Source organism: Neopelma chrysocephalum, unplaced genomic scaffold, assembly GCF_003984885.1.
Source record: "Neopelma chrysocephalum unplaced genomic scaffold, ASM398488v2 Primary Assembly neopelma1_97517, whole genome shotgun sequence".
In the NCBI taxonomy this organism is placed as follows: Eukaryota; Metazoa; Chordata; class Aves; order Passeriformes; family Pipridae; genus Neopelma; species Neopelma chrysocephalum.
The window spans coordinates 2,260,671-2,280,510 of NW_020926159.1; the positions used below are offsets into that span (position 1 = coordinate 2,260,671).

The window sequence follows — 19,840 nt, forward strand, 5'->3', positions numbered from 1 at the left end:
ATCAGAATACTTTCACCATAATTCCACTCAAAATGAAGAAATCTCAGGCACCTCCACACAACACAAATCACCTCTTTCTGTGCCTTAAGATGCAAGAGGTAAGTGAAGGGACTGGATCCCTGCAGCACACAGGCAGCAGAATTGGAACAAAACAGTGGGTAGGGTATTTCCCTCATTTGGAGGACACACACATTGATTTGGGGGTTAAAACTAGAGTCTGCTTAGGAGCACCCAATTTCTTACCTTTACAAAAATGTAAATCTCAAAATCTTCCTGGAAGTTGTTAGTTTCTCCAGAGTTATTGTTAAGGGGAAACTTCAGAGAAGTTGAAGAGTTGGAAAAAGTGCTCTGCCTCAGATGCGACTGGAAATCCGGAGGAAAATGAAGGTTGCTCTCAAGCATCATGACCTCTACATGTTTCTCTTCCAGACCTGGGCTCATCAGATCCATCTGCTGGTATGGGTGGTCTTCTCCAGCACCATAGTGAGATGAAGAATCATCTTCTCCAGCACCATGGTGAAATGAAGAATCATCTTCTCCATCATCTCCATGCTGAGAGGCCACAGAATTACTACAGCTATCTTCTGAGTTCTCTTGACTACCATTCATGTTCTCTGGGATATTAGCAATGGAAGAAGGAGATGCTGAATCTTTATGGACATGATAATAAAGATGACCCCCTTTGTCTTCCTCAGAGTCTGAGACCTCACAGACACTGGTGTCATTAACATTTTCACTGATGTTGGTAAAGGCTGGATCTTCCATGACTGCTGGCTGGTGAGATTTGCCTGCCTGCTGGTACCTTAAAAGACTACAATTAAAGTGAGATGTTGACAGACAAGCTCTCCTCAGGAGGAAGCAGAGTCTGTGGTGTGCTTTCTAAATGCTCTGCTATACATGGCAGAGCTCCAACAATCATTTACTGAGAGCTTTGAATCAAGTAAAAGATAGGGCTGTCTCACTTTTAACCCCTTTGTTGATCTGACTGCTGGGAATGGTATCTCAGGAGCTGTAATCAGTTGTTCTTCACAGTGGTTACTTACAACATCATCAACAAATGATGATCATTTATAAAAACTACAAATAAAAAAAATATAAATTGGTAAATTTTAACTCTTTCCAGCTTTGCCACTGACTCACTTTGGGGACCACACACTTCACATTTAGCAATTTCCTCGTCTCATCTATAAACCAGGGCCAAAACTCTAAAAAGTCTTGGAGCTGCCCTGCAATGTAGGAAAAGAAAACACTGAATAAGTATTAGCTATTATTAAATACACTTAATGTATTGATTAATTATAATCACATTTACATTATGTATCTCCATGTCATAACAAACTTTAGCAATCTAATTTGCCTCCTTGTCTATGCAGTTCCTTTTCTCTAGAGAGACACACTACACTGCACAGAATCTAAAGGGGATGAATACTGCCAGCATCAGCGTAAAATGAACTGCCCTCCTAGGAGAGATACACATTCCAGAGAAACTGAATTCAATGGAGCTGAAACTCCTCAAAGATCCAAACCTGAATTTATCAAATTATTATAAAGTTATCCATTTATTAAAGTCATGAGAACTTCAGACCTTACTGACTAAAGGCTTTTTATCTCAATGTTTACTACATCTGGATTATGTAGATTATGACAAGAATTCTTATAATCTAATTATATTTAACCTTTTGGGTTTAAGCCAAAAGGAAAAATAAAGGTATTTTCCTCCTGACTCATCCATGTAACTTTCTGAGAGATAACTGCCACAGCCAGGTTGGATTTCTTAAAGAAACATAGAGGAGAGGTGAGAGAAAAAGATGGTAATTCCATCCACCCCAAACAGAGCAACCAAGGGAAGACGTGCTGTTTCACACAGTAGAGTAGCAGGTGCTGCCTGCCTGGGATTTATGGTTGTTAACAAGTTTACTCTTATACTGAACAGTTTAGATTACTACTAAAATTAAACATCAAAAGCAAACCAATATTTCATCTTATTAAACTTGGATCCACCTTCTAAGGCTCCTCGGTAACCTGAAAAGTGCCAGGATCATAGTAACAACCAAATTTAATCACAATGATTGTACAGCACAAGATGCAGGTAAGTATCAGAGAACAGTGAGATCTCTTAGTCACGGATGCATTTCTGGCCCGATGTAACTCAAGAACTTCAAGGATATCTTGAAGGTCTAATTTCAATTATTCCTACCTACAAATTCCTGCCTGGCACAAGTGGTCCATCAGCAAACAGGACAAAACACATCTACTTTTTACATTTTGTGTATGTAACTCAGACACAATTCTTCACATCGAAATCCTAAATCAGAGATTCTGAAATGTGTTGTGTAATCTGTATTGTAAAATTCTTGCATTCAAGATCAGGCTAGAGATAAGACTGATTTAAAATCAAGAGCCTAAATCACTAAAGTTCAAGAAACTTGGGAAAACAAATGAGCCAACTAGATAACTTCACTTTTTTCAATGAATTTTTTTTACATTTTTAAGAAAACACTTGGATTTCTTCATTTTTTGTAGAAGGACAAACGTATTTCTACCTGTGACTGTTCAACTTGCTCTGAGCATGACCTTGATCAGCAACTCCCACTGATCTTCAACCTCTTTTTACTTGCAGGATTAAATACGCTGGGATCATAAAAACTCACTCCTTAGTAACTCTGCTGGTAAAAAGCTTGAGGAAGAAAAGAGAACACAGAAATATTCATGGCACTAAACAAAGTTGTGTTAAATTAAACTACTGGGGTTTTTTCCCCTTCACGAAGATGACATTTGCAGGATGCAGCAGCACCTGCTGGAGGGTTTAAAATATCACAAGTAAACCAATGAATAAGAGTGTAACATGAGTATTATTTAAAAATAAATAAATACAGTTGATGTGGATTTCTTTATCGTGAATTACCCAAGTCCTTCTTTCCTCTGGCCCACTCCAAGACCAAAAAAAAAAATATCAGCCAGCTCCAAGATCCCGATGTCACTCTTGTGACAGAGTGATAAGGCCCCAGGGGAAACCTGACCACACTTAAGAATTTACCCAGATGAAAATCAGGTGCATTTCTCATCACATTACATGAACCCTCCGCTGGTTTACAGCCCTTACTTTTCATTTTCAGGGAAGATGGAACAGTTTTTGCATTACAATTCAAAAGTTATGGGATAACAAACAAGATCCAAGCTGAGGCTCCCACACCATGACCTGGGACAGTGGTGTCCTGACCTGCTCCCCTGTGTCCAGTGCTGCTCCCTCCCTATTCCCCAGCCAAAAATGCTCTGCTCCAGCAAAGGAACTGAATAGAGGTGCTGTGTGCACATGTGCTCAGTGCAATGGGACTTCTGTCCTGCACAGAGGTGAGAGGGAAGAGGTGGTATGAGGCAGGAGAGCAGGAAAAGATCTCAGCATAACTAAACAAAGCAGAGATCACTAATTTCATCCATTTGCTAAATTCCTCTGCTCCCAAATCGAGAAGGCATTGACTTAATGTGGAAGTTAGTAATAGCAACACTTCGTGGTGTTAGTTCTGCAATCCAGGTCCCGCATGAGCCATTGGTAACACTGGTTACTGGCTTTGCAGAAACATGAAGAACCACAAAAACCACAAGCAGCAAAATTCATACAGGGACAAAGAACATGAACAACAGAACTCCTCGTTTTCAAGGTTTATTTTTTACTTTATGACTGAATTTCCATTTTTACTCTAACCTCTATCTTTTTAAAGCAAGACATCCCAGAGCTGACATGACTACAACTCCAGTTAGCATACATAAGACACAAGTTACAGTTCTGTTAGTGTCCAGTACCTAGAGTAGGCAAATCACTGATTCTTTCTACAGTCCAATGGACAGCAATGGGTACCTCAAAGTATGTGATAAAAAGAGATGGAAATAATTACATCCAAAGGAAATTAAGTATACTCTGGAGATGGTCTTTATTACTGCAAAACCCAGTCATCAGTGGTCCCTTAAACAGATATGTCTGTTTAGGCAGCAAAGTTGGGACTCATCTACATTTAGAAGCCCACAAATGGACATCAAAACTCACGCTAGGAATGTAGACAACTGCCAGGTTCACTCTGCAGAGAAACACAGAGATCAGTTCAGCAGCTCAAACACACACAGACATTTATTGGTATTTAAGTTGTTCACTTAGACAACTTGATTTTATCTGAAGGACAGCAGATACAGTCAGGGCCCTGGCACGTTGGGAAGAGCATGTTAAAATGAGACCACTGAAGCTACTACTGAAACTTTATCTTTTCACCCTGTCACCCTGACAGAAATCAGCATCCCCACCTGGACTTATTTTAAAACGACAAGCAGAAGAAATTCCTGCATTGCTAAAGTCAGTTAGCCCTCACCTCCAGAGTGGAAGAGAAGGGTGGAAAGAAGGAAAAGTAACAAGAATGTCAGACCCCTAAACAGCAATCCTCACATCTGCTCGGAGATTAATAATTTGAGGTAAAAAGCCACATGACACTATTTAATACAGATTCTTAAGCCTTTTACCTGGGTAGACCTCTATTAAAGCAAATAACTTGAATGTCTTCCAGACATTCCACAATCCTAGAAACTTCAACTCATCCATCAGTGACACAAGTAGCTTCAGTAGTTCACAGCCCTGTTTAGAAACAGCAACATGTTTCTATTGGAATTTCTCAGATCATTTCCAGTTGCTATGATTTTAGTGCTTTAGTTAAAAGAGTCCCTCAGTTTTATTTGTCCTCCATGAAGATACTTGCACACTTTAAGCAAAGAGCCTGTAAATCTTTCTTCATAACCTAAACAAATTGGGGTCCTTCATTTGCTTGCTCTAAAGTGTCTTTTGCCAGCCAGAAGAGATGCAAAAAAAAAAAAGGAATAGTTAAAACACTCAGAGTTCTTGGAAACAGCCGAACCTGAAAATGAATGATGGTCAACAAATTTTACTGTCCCTCAGAAACTGAGGGATCTTGGCATCCCATAGGATCGGACCCTTCAATTTCACTTAAGGGCACTCAGTGCAAACATCATGAATGTTCCTGGCCATTCAGGATGCTGATTTTACAAAAAAACCCAACTTTTTTTCTTTGTAAAGCTCAAAAATTGCCAAAGCTTTGCAACATGTAGTTCAAGGACATTATCGAAACTACACTGTGGGCTCTGGGAGACAGACTGGTCATGGTTTACAGATTTACTACAAGGGGCTTGCAATAAAATCACACCACTTTGTTTTCACTCCTGGCTGCACTCAATACCTGGATGAAATCAACTGCAAACAAACTTTCTTGCATCATTTCCAGCCTCAGCTTTTACTTGTTTTGTTAGCACCACCTCATCTCTCCACAGTTCATCAACAGTAATGCTTTATTCACTGACAATGTTGCACTAAACAGCATGAGAATAATACCTTTATCCCACATTTTATACCTTTATTTGTATTCTATTTGTGATGTAGCAAGGAAAACAAAACACACAGAAGAACCATTTCAGAAGAAGGTGGTTTAGTAGATGTTGGTCATGACACTGTTTCACACAGGAGTCAACACATCCTTGAAGCAGGACTCCAGAAATCCATTTATGGCTCAGCTAACAGTGACCTAGATTCTGCTTGAGGGGCTGGTTCACGAATCCGGGACCCCACTGCAGTAATGCTGATTTACCTTCACCCAGATTTTCCTTTGCTGCTGACTGCATAAAAGACACATTTAAAGCAAACACATCTGTAAATTTGATTCTGTAAGACAGACACTTCTCCACTAGACAAACAATAGGAAACTACTTTGCACAGAACACGCAAATCTCATGTTATTGACAGCTTTTTGGTTGCCAACAGACATTTGAAAACCTGCTGTACCTGCTGCGGGGCCTAAACAATTATTCCCAACTTGGATGTTTCACAGCCCTTTATTTGTGGTCTTCCAGTTCCTTTTATAAAACTTTACTTGGTTTGGTCTCCAACCCCATGGTTGGAAACTCCATTAGAATACCTGAGAGCCTATGCAATACTTTTTATTTGCCCAACTGCTCCAAGCAAAACATTTTTGTTCACCTTTAAAATCTGGCATCATTTCAACACCCTTGTTTGCCTCTGAAACCAACCCATCAGAAGCCCAGCAACCCAGCTTCAAGCCTGTTAGCAGTGGAGGCTCTGGTAACCAAAATAAAGAAGGCAGAGGCAGCAGAGTCCCCTGTATCAGCCTGTCATGCAGCCCTAGGGATCTCCTTCCACACAGTTTGAGAAACGTCAAGGTTAAGAGCCCTGTTGGGTTTATAGCCTCCATACACAAGCAATGCTTTGGATTAAACAGGCACTAAAAGCTTAGTGTCTAATAAAGTTTAACAGCTGTAAGTCACCCAGCCCTTTTATGGTCTCATTAAACCTCTATTTTTTGTATCTCAGTTATATAAAGATGCATCAAAACATGCTAAATGACAGATTACAAAACCACTGAGCAAAAATGGTCACAGAGATTTCTGTCACATGGATAAAATTGAGAACGAAATTGGAAATACAGGAAATATTTCTTGTTTGATGTTAAGTAGTGAAAATGCCCTGCTTTTTCTTAAGAAACCACTTAAGACAAGTATCTGAACTATTTACATGCAACATCAAGTTTTAATAGAATCATAGAATCACAGAATGGTTTGGGTTGAAAGGGACCTTAAAGATCATCCTGTTCCAACCCCCCTGCCATGGGCAGGGACACCTTCCACTAGACCAGGTTGCTCAGAGCCCCATCCCACCTGGCCTTGAACACCTCCAGGGATGGGGCAGCCACAGCTTGTCTGGACAACCTGTGCCAGTGCCTCACCAATCTCACAGTAAAGAATTTTTTCCTAATTCATAATATAAACCTACTCTCAGTTTGAAGCCATTCTCTCTTGTCCTGTTGCTACATGCTTCTGTAAGTAGTGTCTTTCCACCTTTCTTGTAGGCTCCCTTCAGGTACTTGAAGGCTGCAACTAGGTCACTACAAAGCCTTTTCTTTTCCAGGCTGACAATCCCAATTAAATTAATCCAAATTTAAACTCAATTTTAATTCATTCAAATAAATTTGCAGTTGCTTCTCCTTCACAATACTGCCAACAGGAGGGTGTAGTTTTCCATCTAGAAATGAAATGCTTATTAAACCTACCAAACACAGAATATTTTGAGTTTGCCTACGCTTTAGTTCCTGGCATTCACTAAATTCCACTGACACAAACAAATGCATGCAATGGTTTTTGAGCTGCATGTGCTCAATTATACTCCAGCAAAAAATCTGTACAGCTTCTGGCAGCATTTAGGACAGTCTAATGCTTAGATCTGCAGGCAAATGTGGGGTGAAATATAATGTAGAAAGAGATCAAGGTGATGAAAGGCAAACATCTTGGTAGTTCCCAGTTTTACTTCTTTTAATATAAGTATAGACATAACTCACCCACGTCTTGTAGGCAAACATTGTAAATGGAACGAAGAGTTGTATTAAATACATGAGTAGATACATACTGGCTAGCCCAGTTCAGAGTCCAGAGTTGGTATGTTATGCTGCCTGCATGATGTGTCAAATTGGACACATCACGTTAGGCTGGGCTCATGAATATGTGAATTCTGCAAATAGGTTTCAAAGCATCTGAGCAGGTGTAAACACGAGATTACTCATGCCTTCTGGACTGAATAGCTGAGTATGTTGCCAAACTAGGTTGGCAAAAGAGCCTCGATGCTTAAAATTTCTCTGAATCTGTGCACAAAGTTTGTAACAAGAACTCAATCGTAACTTGATGAAATTGGCGAAAAGATTGCACCTGTTATGAATTCCCTTGAGCTCTAGTTCACTCTGTGTAATAAATATTTTTAAGGCAATACAACAAAGTAATTCATAAAGAACACGTCTCTCCTCCACATGATCAACTGTCACATGCATATGCAGAAAGCTGAATTAGTGTAACAAAAAGGGAAAAAAATCTGAAAGACCTTGACTTGAACCTGACACATAACACGTGAATAGATGCAAGAAGTCTTATCTTGCTCACCTGGAGTTGGTTTTTTCCCTCTTTCACACTCTTGTGCTTTGCCACACCTACTACATTCCATAAATCAAGGTGAATCAGAGGCGTGTCACTTTATTCAGCCTATTGTACCCCATCTTTAGAACCACTTCACAGCTGGAACAGGCAGGTAGCACAACCTGCCTAACTGATACATATGTGAAAGCCATTAGAGAGAAGTCTATATGGTATTCAGAATAAACCTGTCAGCAGGATAAACAGAATGAAATTCAGATCTACTTCAGTCAATCATGAAGCTATAGGCATGTCGTTTTCTCAGTTTTTAGGATGAAATTTAAAATAGAGTGATTATTTGTGCTCTGTGCTATTAAAGGATGTTTTACATAGAGCTGATCTCATTGTTACTCAGCACCAGTAACTTAACAGGTTTTGCAGAATTACTAATCTGTCCTCATAATAAAAAGGAAAACCATAGGAATGTAAATTATTTGCCTTAATTTATGAAGCAAACTTACACCAGGAACCAAAAGAGACCTCAACCCATTGTAACCACACACTGCTTTTCCAGAAGCTGCGGTGGCACTCAGAGTATATTCAACAACACATTCACCATTTCCTGCCTGTATTCTGAGTTTTAGGGTAAACCAGTTTTTTCACAGGAGGCCACAAAAAGGTCATATGCGTGTAAGAATATGAACAGGCAACTTTCAGAGCTGTGCAACCAAAAGGGAGACAGAGTCACGGAGAAGACATGCTGACAATCACCACTGCCTCACAAAGGTGACAGCCTGGGGCTGCTGTGACTCCTGCAAAGGAGGCGGGAGACAGGTTATAGGCGTGCTGGGAAAACACAGGAACTTCCAGGGCCACGTCCCATCACCTCCTCGCCTCGCCCCACAGTGTCCTTCAGCCATGGGGCAGCCAGGAATCACCCTGTACCCCAAGTGACCCTCACTCCAGCCTGTACAACATGCCCCTCATAAAATCTCGAGCTCCCCTGCAACCCATCACATCTCCCAACTTGTGACAGCTGCATTCCATAGCCCTGCTCCCCTCAGCTCTGCTCCTGTCATCCTGGGTTGTATCAGGAATAGTGTGACCAGCAGGACTAGGGAAGTGATTGTCCCCCTGGGCACTGGTGATGCACCTCGAGTGCTGTGTTCAGTTCTGGGCCCCTCAATTCAGGAAGGACATTGAGGTCCTGGAGCATGTCCACACAAGGGCAATGGAGCTGGGGAAGGGACTGAAGCACAAGTGTGAGGAACAGCTGAGGGAGTTGAGGACGCTCAGCCTGGAAGAGGCTCAGGGAGACCTTCTCGCTCTCTACAACTCCCTGAAAGGAGGATGTAACCAGGTGCGAGTCAGTTTCTTTTCCCAAGTAGCAAGCGACAGGACAAGAGGAAAGAGCCTCAAGTTTTTCCAGGGGAGGTTTAGATTGGATATTAGGAAAAAATTTCTTTACAAAAACGGTCGTCAGGCTTTGGAACGGGCTGCCCAGGGAGGTAGTGGAGTCACTATCGCTGGAGGTGTTTATGGGAAGACTGGACGTTGCACTTAGTGCCATGGTGTAGTTGACAGGGTGGTGACCAGTCAATGGTTGGACTAGATTATCTCAGACGCCTTTTCCAACCGAATTAATTCCGCGAAACTGGAAATCCGCCCCCCTTCCTTCCCATGACCGCCCCCCCCATGACCCCCCTCGGCGCCCGTCCCTCACTTCCCGCTCCCCCACCCGCCGTGCCTCCCCGCGCCCCGCCCACCGCGCCGGAGCCAATCAGATCTCCCGCCAGCGGGTTCGCAGCCAATCGCAGCGGGCGGAGGCCGCGCGCACTGACGAGCGCTCGCGCCCCCCCCCCCCAAGGGCCGCCAGTGTCGGTTGGGGCCGCGGGCGCGGCGGGTGCGCAGGCGCTCCATCCCCCCTACCCCCCCTTACCCCCCCCCGTCCCGCTCCACCTCAGCCGCCCCGGTCACCTCCGGCGCCGCCTCCGCGTATCCGGCCCGAGCGGAGCCGGAGCGGGACGTCACGGTGGGGACCGGGCGGGTACGGGGGCGTCCCGCGTCGGGAGGCTGTGGGGACGGTGAGCCCGGTCGGAGCGCAGTCGCGGGTGTGGGGGGAGCCGTCCCAGAGCGCCCGTCGGGTCGGCGGTGCCGGGTGTCTGCGCTCCGCAGGCGGGACAGCTCCGTCCTGACCGAGCTGCGCAACTCCCCAGCGCGGCCGGGAGGTGCGGGGGCTCGGGAGCAGGTGGCACTGGCGCTGGCGGAGTTCCACAGCTGGGTTGTTGTGCTGCTTCTGCCTGGGATAGAGTTAATTTTTAGTTAAACCGCGACGTTTTTGTATAAAAAACGCAAGTGCTGAGCAGCTTTGGTGCATTTCGGAGCGAACGCTGTGTTTTTGCGTTTTAGTGCGCTATGGAAAACTCTGGTTCTGCTTTTTAAAGCACCTGACAACATCAAAGGGGTGATTCGCTGCTTCGTTGCTATTTTCTTGTCTCCTTTTTATTTTTTTCTTTAAAGGGGCTCCTGCTCCAAGTGCTCTGTACTAGGAGGTGCCTTAACGCTGCTTTTGCCGATCATTTCTTCAAACTTCTGTATCTTCTAAAGAAATTTTAACTGTTGGAGGCAGGAGGAATGATTTCCCGTGCTTTGAATCCCCTTCACGGCTAAAGCTATAGCTAACATTAAAGCTCCTTATACCTTTAAAAGAATACAGTTGTGGTTTTAAGGAGTTTTAAGGGAAAAGTTAGTGTTACTACAAACTGGGAAAACAGCTGCTGCTCCTTTAATCACCCACTTTGTGCAAAAGAGATAAAGGAGACCCTTGCTGGAGCAAGTGGGGCTCTTCTCGAGAAATAAATACACTAACAGCATTGCAGAAGGTTTTTTGAAACCTGGAGCTTCCTCTTTCTTAAAGACTGAGAGAATCATTCTGGACCTTCCTGAACAGTGCTCCAGGCACACGTAATAAGTTTAGGGGGAAAAAAAAGCTTACTAATCATACCTTGCATTCATAATAGTCATGAATTCCTTGGTGAGAAATACTTGTTTCACAGCTAAGGTTACTGATGATTTTTTAAATTTTTTTAAGAGAGAAAAATATGATACATAAAAGCCAGGTTTAAATACTGTTATGGTAGGTGTACAGGAGCTTAGAATGAAAGAAGGAGTAGAAGTTAATCCTGGCAGTTCTGTGTATAGAATAAGCATTGACTTAATAGGACTGTTGAAAGGCTCAGAAGTCTTCCAGCAGCTTGAGATGGTGGAAACTGTAAAAGGAAAGGCAGGATGAAAAAGAGAAGTTATAATTACAGTAGGAAACAGAATTCTGGTCTGAGCAGGGATGTGTAATAAGAATTTAGAGCTGCAGAGGACTCTTAAATGTGGGGCTGGAATTGTTCAGGAGCATGTGGCTTGAATATGAGGAAAAATACTGATTGTCTGTCTTGGGATGTAGAATTGTAATAAGACACACAGAACAATGGAATAACTACTCAAAAGAGAAAATAATTCTTCCTTTCATTTAGTCTATAATGAAAAAAATCTTATTGCTCATTTGTTTTAATATATGAAAAACTATGACAGTGTGAGAAACCTCTGAAGTCAGTAGGGAAATCCATGGTTGCCTTGAGTGGTTATTTAGACTGATTATTTTGGAGTTACCCTCTAAAAGGAAGATGTACATAATGTATAGCTAGTTAAACTGGTTCCAGTACAAGTATTTTGGTTACATGTCTTATCTTTTTAAATTTTTCAGGTGCATCTGATTACCTGCTGGAGGTACTTTGAAGCCTCAACAATGAGCTCAATGTTAATGTTACTTTTTGCTGGAATACTTGCCTGTTGTGCTTGCTCAGCTGGTGATTCCAGGTTACTCCTCGTGTCCTTTGATGGCTTCAGGGCTGATTACTTGGAAACCTATAAGCTTCCTCATCTTCAGGAGTTCATTGAGGATGGTGTGCTTGTAAAACAAGTCATGAATTCTTTTATCACCAAAACTTTCCCAAACCATTACACCATAGTAACGGGTTTATACGAGGAAAGCCATGGCATTGTGGCTAATGACATGTATGATGCAGATGCCAAGAAAAAGTTTTCCCAGTTCAATGATTCAGATCCCTTCTGGTGGGATGAGGCAGTTCCAATTTGGGTAACAAACCAACAGCAGGGAAAGGGAGCAAGTGCTGCTGCCATGTGGCCTGGTACCGATGTAAAAATTAACGATACGACCCCTCAGTTCTTTATGAAGTACAACTTCTCAGTGAAGTTTGAGGAGAGAGTGGAGAAGCTTGTTGCGTGGCTGAACAGCTCCAACCCAGTGGTCAGTTTTGCTGTGTTATACTGGGAAGAACCGGATGCAAGTGGGCACAAGTACGGCCCAGACGACACCCAGAACATGCGCAGAGTGTTGGAAGAAGTGGATAAACGGATTGGTTTCCTTATGAATCAACTGAAGGCATCAGGTTTGTGGGACACTATTAATATCATCATAACAAGTGATCATGGAATGGCCTCCTGCTCTGCAAAGAAGCTGATTATCCTGGACGAGTGCATTGGGCGCAACAACTACACTCTGATAGACAAGACTCCGGTTGCTGCAGTGCTGCCAAGGCAGAGTATGTTTTGTTTGGCTGTTTTTTAATTCACACACTGAGAATTAGATCTTGTTTATCTTACCTCTAAAAAGTATACACTATGGTAGACTGTTCACATCTTTTGCAAAACCAGTGGAGTTCGTATTGCAGCACTTGGGCATTATGAATAAGATGAAAGATGTCAGTTTATTTAGAAATCACTTTGTTTTGGTAATTGGTGGGCCAATGAGAGTTTCTTGTCAAATTACTATGGGTTATCATCATAAGGATGATCCTGGTACATCTAGTTGAGAAATTAGATCGGCACATTTGCTCTCTTGTTGCTCACTTAGTCTATGCAGTTGTAATTCAAGGTGAGCATGAAATAAACCCACATGTTAAGTCAGAATAAAAAAATGTAAATTTCAAAGTGAAAATCTAAACCCAACTTTGATCATTTTCCCAGTTCTGTTTCTGAGAGTGAAACTTCAGGTTTCATGCTGTAAATTCAATTTTTGTATCTCGGAGTAGTTCCCAACAGGCATGTCTAAAGTCATGGCTCTGCTGGCCTCAGTTTCTACAGCTGTGGCCAGACTAATGAACAGAGTGATTCATACAGTAAAAAAAAAAATTAATATTTACTTCATTGGATAAGATATTGACTACTAGGAGAGGTGACTGTTTTCTCTTGATTTCTCTGCTTGAATATTGCCCTGCCAGCCCAAAGGGTAAGTTGAATAGTAGGTCCAAAGCCACAGCTGTGATGTGTCTGATTTAAAATTAAAGCAGATAGTAAAATCCACCCTGACATATGTTGCTTTCGTGAGGGACATGAAAAAATCGTTTTCTATGTGTCTTTTAAAATATTATTGTTTTGAAATAATGGATCTTAGGTTTAATGACAGATAATTGTAATAAACAGGAGTTAATGTCCAGGTGTTTCACATGCAGTTTCTTTTCTTGGCAGACAAAGAAGATGTGTATAACTTACTGAAAAATTGCAATAGTCACATGAAAGTGTATCTCAAAGAAGAAATTCCAGACAGATTTCATTATAGTCATAACAAGAGAATCCAACCCATAATTCTGGTTGCAGACGAAGGCTGGACAATTGTACAGAACGAGTCACTTTCCAAGTGTAAGTGTGTTTTCCTCTTTGGTGCTCTCTGTGGTTTATGTTGGTAAACTGCTTTGTTTCTATTCCAGCCAGCTGCAAGATGGTTCTCCTTTAGCAAGTGGAGTTCTGGCACTGTGCACATTTAGGAACAGCTCAGTGTCTTCTAGAACATTCTCAGCCTGAGCCTGGAGTGTTTTAAGAGATGGGGATATTCTCTTGGCTGAAACACTTTGTCATGTTCAATTTAACTCTTAAAACTGTACTTCAGGCTATTATCTTAGGCAGGTTAGTCTGTCTCAAGCTTTCCCTAGAGTGTGGTTTAACTTTTTATTGTATGTAAAATACATATATATAGGGGTGCATAAATTGAGGCATGCAAGATGCAACATTTAATGTTGCAGTACTAGGAAACAAAAATGAATGGTAGGAAGTACAACAAATAATAGGAACACAACAATAATGGTGAAAGAAGCCAGAGTTCTTCCTGTTGGGGGCATCAAATAGCATGTTTGAAAGACAAATCCCAAAACAGATGTTACTTCTCAGTGCACTGCTAAGCTGTGTACTTTCTTCCTGCTGGATGCTTCCTGATGAAAGGCAAATTACATATATATATGTGTGTGTGTATGTGTATGTATTTTTCCAGGTGTTCCACATGCAGGCAAGGGGCATGTATAATTTACTGAAAAAAATCCAACAGTCACATGAAAGTATATCTCAAAGAAGAAATTCCATATAGATTTCATCGTTGTAATAATGAGATAATTCAGCCTGTAATTCTGTTGTAGATGAGGGCTCTGTGTGTGTGTGTGTGCAGATATATATATATATATATGCATATACACATGTTCAGAAAGGGATTGGACAGATTCTTGGAAGAAAAATCCATTAATAGAAATTAAGTAAAAAGGTACCAGCTTCCAGGAAGTTTCTGAGCAGCCAGCAGCTCCGGGCTGGCTGGTGTGTCAGGGATATCCCTGCTGGATACTCCCCAGACTCCCTGTATGACTGCTGTCAGAGACAGGGTGCTGGGTGGTGGAAACTCCAGTTTTCATCCAGTTTGGCTGTTCTTTCTGTCTGCTCTTTGCACATTTAAGTTCAGGTGTTCTCATTATTTGTCCAAAAGTACTGATTTTAATGCAAGATGTGTTTACATTTAAATTTCCCCACAGGTTTGCTACAATTATCTTCAAACTGACAATATGTAGCACAGGTGTTCTCTATTAGAGGTCTCTTGTTTCTGGTTAGATTCAATTTTCATGTACCTAAAATAGTTAATAACTGTATATTTATAAGGAACAGCATTGTATTAGCTGAAGTGAATCCCTTTTCAAATCAATTTTGTTAGCCAAGGCTTCCCAGAATTAGGCACGGGAGGTTTTAGCCTAAAAGCCAGGAACAGTGTGGCCAGCAGGAGCAGGGAAGTGATCCTTCCCCTGTACTCTGCATTGGTGAGGCCACACCTTGAGTATTGTGTTCAGCTCTGGGCCCCTCAGTTCAGGAAGGACATTGAGGTGCTGGAGCAGGTCCAGAGAAGAGCAACGAGGCTGGTGAAGGGACTTGAGCACAAGTCCTATGAGGAGAGGCTGAGGGAGCTGGGATTGTTTAGTCTGGAGAAGAGAAGGCTTAGAGGCGACCTCATCACTCTCTTCAACTACCTGAAGGGAGGTTATAGCCAGGCGGGGGTTGGTCTCTTCTCCCGGGCAACCAACAATAGGACAAGGGGACATGGGCTCAAGCTCTGCCAGGGGAGGTTTAGGTTAGATGTTAGGAAGAAATTCTTTACAGAGAGGGTTATCAGGCATTGGAACGGCCTACCCAGAGAGGTGGTGGATTCACCATCCCTGGAGGTTTTTAAAAAGAGATTGGACGTGGCCCTTAGTGCCATGATATAGTAATTGGAGTTGGATCAGGGGTTGGACTTGATGATCTTGGAGGTCTCTTCCAACCCTACCTATTCTATGATTCTATGATTAAGGCTTACTGTTTTCATGGACAAAGTGAATGCCACGTGTACCAACACCTCACACCAGAATCCAACTTCAGAGTGAAAGACTGGGAACCTCATTGGAGGAGGACTTGAAAGAGCTCTGCTCAAAGCAATCGAGTAGCAAAAGAGGGGAAAAAAATCAAGAAACACAGTATTGTGTTAAACAAGATGCGGTGCAGTAATACCTCTGTGGTAACAAACAGAATGGTAGAAAACGTTAAAAAGGACTAGTGGAAGTTCAGTTAAGTGGTGTGACCTAATCAGTCAGAATCTGGACATTTTGCATCAGAAACTTCAGTGAAGCACCCAAGGCGACTATCAATTGTTACTAAGAAATGGACTCAAATGCAGTCACTCACATACTCACATACTCTCACAGCTGAGTGTGCTGTGAAAAACTTCTGGCATCTTGGACAGGTTTTTCAGGAATGTTGTTAGGAAATTTGACTATGGCTGCTTTTTAGCTCTTTATATTTTATCTTAAAAACCTGCTAACCTACTAAATGTCCAAATACTGCTGACTTTGTAGCCACAAAGGTTTTGTTGTTTGCCTGTCAGAGGCACAGTGATCCTTTGACTGTTTATTTGATTTTGACTCTTTGTGTGTCCCTTCACCTGAAGTACCTAATCTGATAAACGGGATTTGAGGGTACTTAATATGTTCAAACCAAACACTATCAAGGGAAGGGTGCTTGGCTTTTAAGAAGTAATTAAAGTGTCTGCTATGCAAGTGAGAGATGACTTTCCAAATATCTGAGAGGTAAAAATTTCCATTCCAGCTACAGACTCATGGTGGAGTGGCAACCTCCTTTTACAGCTTTGGCATGAGGAATGGGAAGGGGTGAAGCTGGAAATGTTAAGGACTGAAATAAAAGAGATAATGAGAGGGAGAACCATAGCTGAGGACTGGTATTGGAAGAGTCTTCTGGGGTTTGGGGAAGGAACTCTGGGTTCCTTCAGTGCTTGATCTGACATGCGCATTTATGTTCGGCATTAGCCTTTGGTTAAAATACATACTTTTGGGGGTGGGGGAGAGAGAGAGGGAGAGGAATACAAGGTGCAGACAGACCCTGTAGTGTTAACTGTTACCTTTTGCTCCCTGCAGTGGGTGACCACGGCTACGACAACGCTCTCCCCAGCATGCACCCATTCCTGGCTGCGCGCGGTCCCGCCTTCCGCCGCGGATACACGCACAGCTCCATCAACAATGTGGACATCTACCCCATGATGTGCCACATCCTGGGGCTGACACCACAGCCCAACAACGGCACTTTGGGAAACACCAAGTGCCTTCTGGCTGACCAGTGGTGCATCAACATTCCCGAAGCTATTGGGATAGTTATTGGGGCGTTCGTGATCTTGAGTACTTTCACCTGCATCATAGTCATCTCCAAGAACAGAGTCGTTCCGCCACGGCCCTTTGCCCGACTGCAGTTACAAAGTGATGACGATGAACCTTTAATTGGATAGCACAGAGGGAGCCCAGCCTCACTTGCTACATTGTGATTTCAGGAAAACAGTTTGAACTTGCACTGGATGGCATTCTGTGATGCACTTTATCTACGTAAAATACTGTACGGCCAGACCTTGCTGACTCGTTTGTGTGCTGCCTGACTAGTGTCCTGTAAAAATATTTTCAGAACAAAACAGTGAACTGGTGGCTTTTCACTGTAAGAGATGCTTAACAAAATAAAGATGCTTAGTTTTTCATTCAAGCCTTTGAGCATTTTCAGAATGAAATTCCAGAGTATGACTAGGCAGGATAGACTAAGTGAATTTTAATATTTGTAAATGATAATTGCTTTTTTGTATTAAATTTAAATTAATATTGACTTATTTTAGTGTTCTTGTACCTGTGTTGGAGAGAAGATCTTTTTTATGAGAGCTAGAAGTTAGTTTTGTTTGCAGAGTATGTTCTGGTTTGCCATTTAATTTGGGGATAGAGGGTATAGGGAAGATTCAAGACTTTTGTTTCCACCCTAAGGCAGCAATATGACATGAAATTGCTGAGAAAGAAAATGGAAGTCAGTGAGAAAAGAATTGGTGCATATCACTTCTATTTTGAGCAATAAACCATGTGGTTCAGCAGTTACAACACTGGACAGGTGGCTCTGACATTTCTGGCCACGTGTCTGTGAGTGACTTAGATCCACAGTTCCAGTTCCAGTTGTGCTGCTGCCTTATCTCAAGGATGTCAGTTTAATCTGAGAATCTTTGAATTACCCAGTTTCATGGGCTGTACGTGTAAAATTAATGCTTCTAAGTCCTGTGGAAAGTTTCTCAGGTGTAAACTCTGCTGAAGGTGTTTTTGTAATAAAGGTGGTTCTGCCCTGTGCACCAGCTGATATTTGTCTTTTGAAGGCTGTCATGCTAAAAGGCAACAATGGAAAGTTTGATGTGGAGTCATCAAACAAGTCTTCCAAACTCTTATTTTAAACCCTGGAAATTTAAAGGGAAAAGTTAACAGCTCTTATCTCAAAAAAATAAATACTCTATAGCATTTGAGATGTATAGATGCAAATTTCTGGTGAAGACCAGTGCTAATGGTTCTCCTAATTGAAACTCTTGATTCCTTGTTAATGGTCAGGTTGAACCTTGACATTAAAATTTGATGTAGAAAGCCTTAAATGATAACTTATCTTTCAGTGAGGAGAGGATGTGAGGTTAAATTGTTAATGCTAACCCAAAAGAGACCTATGGTTACCGAGTCCTTTTCCTACAAGTCTGATGGTTTTAAAAAATAATTTGAAGTGACAGAGGTACATGGTAGTGTGCAATGTTGTTTCTCTTTCATAAGCTCCAATTCAGTGCAGTTTGGTATTGGCCCCAGACTGCCTTTTAGTGATCCGGCAGGGAGGGGACAGGGACTTTGGAGGGAAGGGGAAGGACTGCTTCTAACTGTCCACAGAAAAAAATACATGGAGTTTTAGAAATGTGTGGAAGCTTTACTACTTTGTGACTTCCTCTCTGGGTATTCTGTTGTACTGATTAAAAACACAAACCAAAACCTAACTGGTTCTGGTTTCCCCCCCTTCTTAAATTACTAGTTACTACTTATTAATGCTTTATGCTGGATTAATCTGAACTTGAAAGAGGCTCAGGCCCCTTGAAAAATCTGTTCTGTTGCTGACAGGGTCCTGGATTTTAATCTGTTGCTATCCTAGAGCAGTAGCTGGACTGAGCACAGTCACTTTCCCATCCTGCCTGAAGTTTAAACTAATTAATTACAGGCACCAAGAGGTCGAGTTAATGAGTAACTACAAAGGGAATGTTTTGCAGGGTAGGACCCAGGCTTGGATATGCTGTAAAAGGGAGGACATTGGAGAAAGTTGTTTGTTAGGTTCTCATAATTCTGCTGATACAGGCTGGGATCCTCAGAAGGTGGTGGAATTATTGGGATATGCTTTGCATCTTCTGTGTTTGGAAAGGCTTGACTAGACTGAATTAATCTTCCCAGCAGACTTGGTCAGACCAAACTGTATGGTCTCTACATGTGAGTTCTGGTGTTTTTTTGCTGGAAGCTAAACCTGATATAGCACAGTATTTGCTCCACTCTGTTCTCCCCCTTCTCTGCCCTCCCCCCAGCAGTTGTCACACAGCCTGTGATGGATGTCCTCTCAGTTCCTCTGTGCATCCCCCTCACAGGCAGGTGGCAAAGTTACCACCAAGATTTTAATGGCCAGAAATGTAAATGCTGACTGAAGTGCAGTGTGATCTGAAAAAGGAGTGTTGTTACAGATGGGGAAATCGAGGTCTAAGTGCATTTCTCCTTTTAGCTCTAGGCAGCCCCTTCTGATGAGAATTGCTACAAGCCACTGAGCTGCTGTGAAAGCAGACAGTGAGTGGTTGTATTGAGTAGAAATCCCTAACACCCTCTACTCGTCCTCCCTTAGCGTGGAGACTAAACAGTGCTACTGTTTAGCCCTGTGGAAAGGGCTTAAAGAGGAAATTTAAGTACTAAGAAATAGGATAAACTGTATTCCAGTTGCATTGCTGATTATTTGAATTTCCAAAGATGTGGTATGGTCTGTAACAGTTCTGAGTATTCTTCCTGGCACAACGGGTTTCAGAGTCACTCTTGTACATCCAGGATTTCATACAGATCATGTACAGATGAAGAGAATCTAGAAAAACACCTCTTTGTCCATAAGACACAAAGTTGATTTATTTAAACATGATTATTTTTCTAAATTCTGG

At 42.1% G+C, this 19,840-nt stretch overlaps 2 protein-coding genes and 1 long non-coding RNA gene across 6 annotated transcripts in view; 1 reads left to right on the forward strand and 2 right to left on the reverse strand.

The window, feature by feature from the left end:
- CLIC5 (chloride intracellular channel 5) overlaps positions 1-3,457 on the reverse strand; it is a 78,406-nt gene extending 74,949 nt beyond the window's left edge. Inside the window, exons 1-2 of one of the 2 annotated variants that reach the window (XM_027672648.1) lie at positions 2,544-3,457; positions 244-1,226 (exon numbers count right to left, since the gene is read on the reverse strand). In XM_027672648.1, coding sequence (XP_027528449.1) covers positions 244-765 — 522 coding nt within the window. In that variant the 5' untranslated portion in view covers positions 766-1,226; positions 2,544-3,457. Of the gene's footprint in view, positions 1-243; positions 1,541-2,543 lie in introns of those variants that run through there. The other variant, XM_027672650.1, reaches the window with a different exon arrangement.
- Positions 3,458-3,667: 210 nt separating this feature from the next.
- Positions 3,668-9,103, reverse strand: LOC113961943. 2 transcript variants are annotated; one of them, XR_003532409.1, is made up of 4 exons: positions 7,993-9,103; positions 5,407-5,667; positions 4,507-4,618; positions 3,668-4,073 (listed from the first exon to the last, which is right to left on the reverse strand). It is a non-coding gene; the product is annotated as an uncharacterized LOC113961943 (long non-coding RNA). The 2 variants fall into 2 exon arrangements; XR_003532408.1 differs by having other exon boundaries at positions 3,668-4,618.
- Positions 9,104-9,870: 767 nt separating this feature from the next.
- ENPP4 (ectonucleotide pyrophosphatase/phosphodiesterase 4) lies at positions 9,871-17,978 on the forward strand. 2 transcript variants are annotated; one of them, XM_027672647.1, is made up of 4 exons: positions 9,871-10,009; positions 11,720-12,578; positions 13,504-13,674; positions 16,749-17,978. In XM_027672647.1, the coding sequence occupies exons 2-4, from the start codon at positions 11,762-11,764 to the stop codon at positions 17,111-17,113; spliced, it is 1,353 nt and encodes a 450-aa protein (XP_027528448.1). In that variant the 5' UTR covers positions 9,871-10,009; positions 11,720-11,761; the 3' UTR covers positions 17,114-17,978. The 2 variants fall into 2 exon arrangements, with proteins under 2 accessions (XP_027528448.1, XP_027528447.1); XM_027672646.1 differs by having other exon boundaries at positions 9,889-9,994.
- Positions 17,979-19,840: the final 1,862 nt, after the last annotated feature.

Excerpts from the sequence above, each read along its gene's own strand:
- ENPP4 (XM_027672647.1), top strand. The coding sequence starts at position 11,762 with ATGAGCTCAATGTTAATGTTACTTTTTGCTGGAATACTTGCCTGTTGT. Across the intron at positions 12,579-13,503 it reads TGCAGTGCTGCCAAGGCAGA|ACAAAGAAGATGTGTATAAC; the intron begins GTATGTTTTGTT and ends TTTTCTTGGCAG. Across the intron at positions 13,675-16,748 it reads GAACGAGTCACTTTCCAAGT|TGGGTGACCACGGCTACGAC; the intron begins GTAAGTGTGTTT and ends TGCTCCCTGCAG.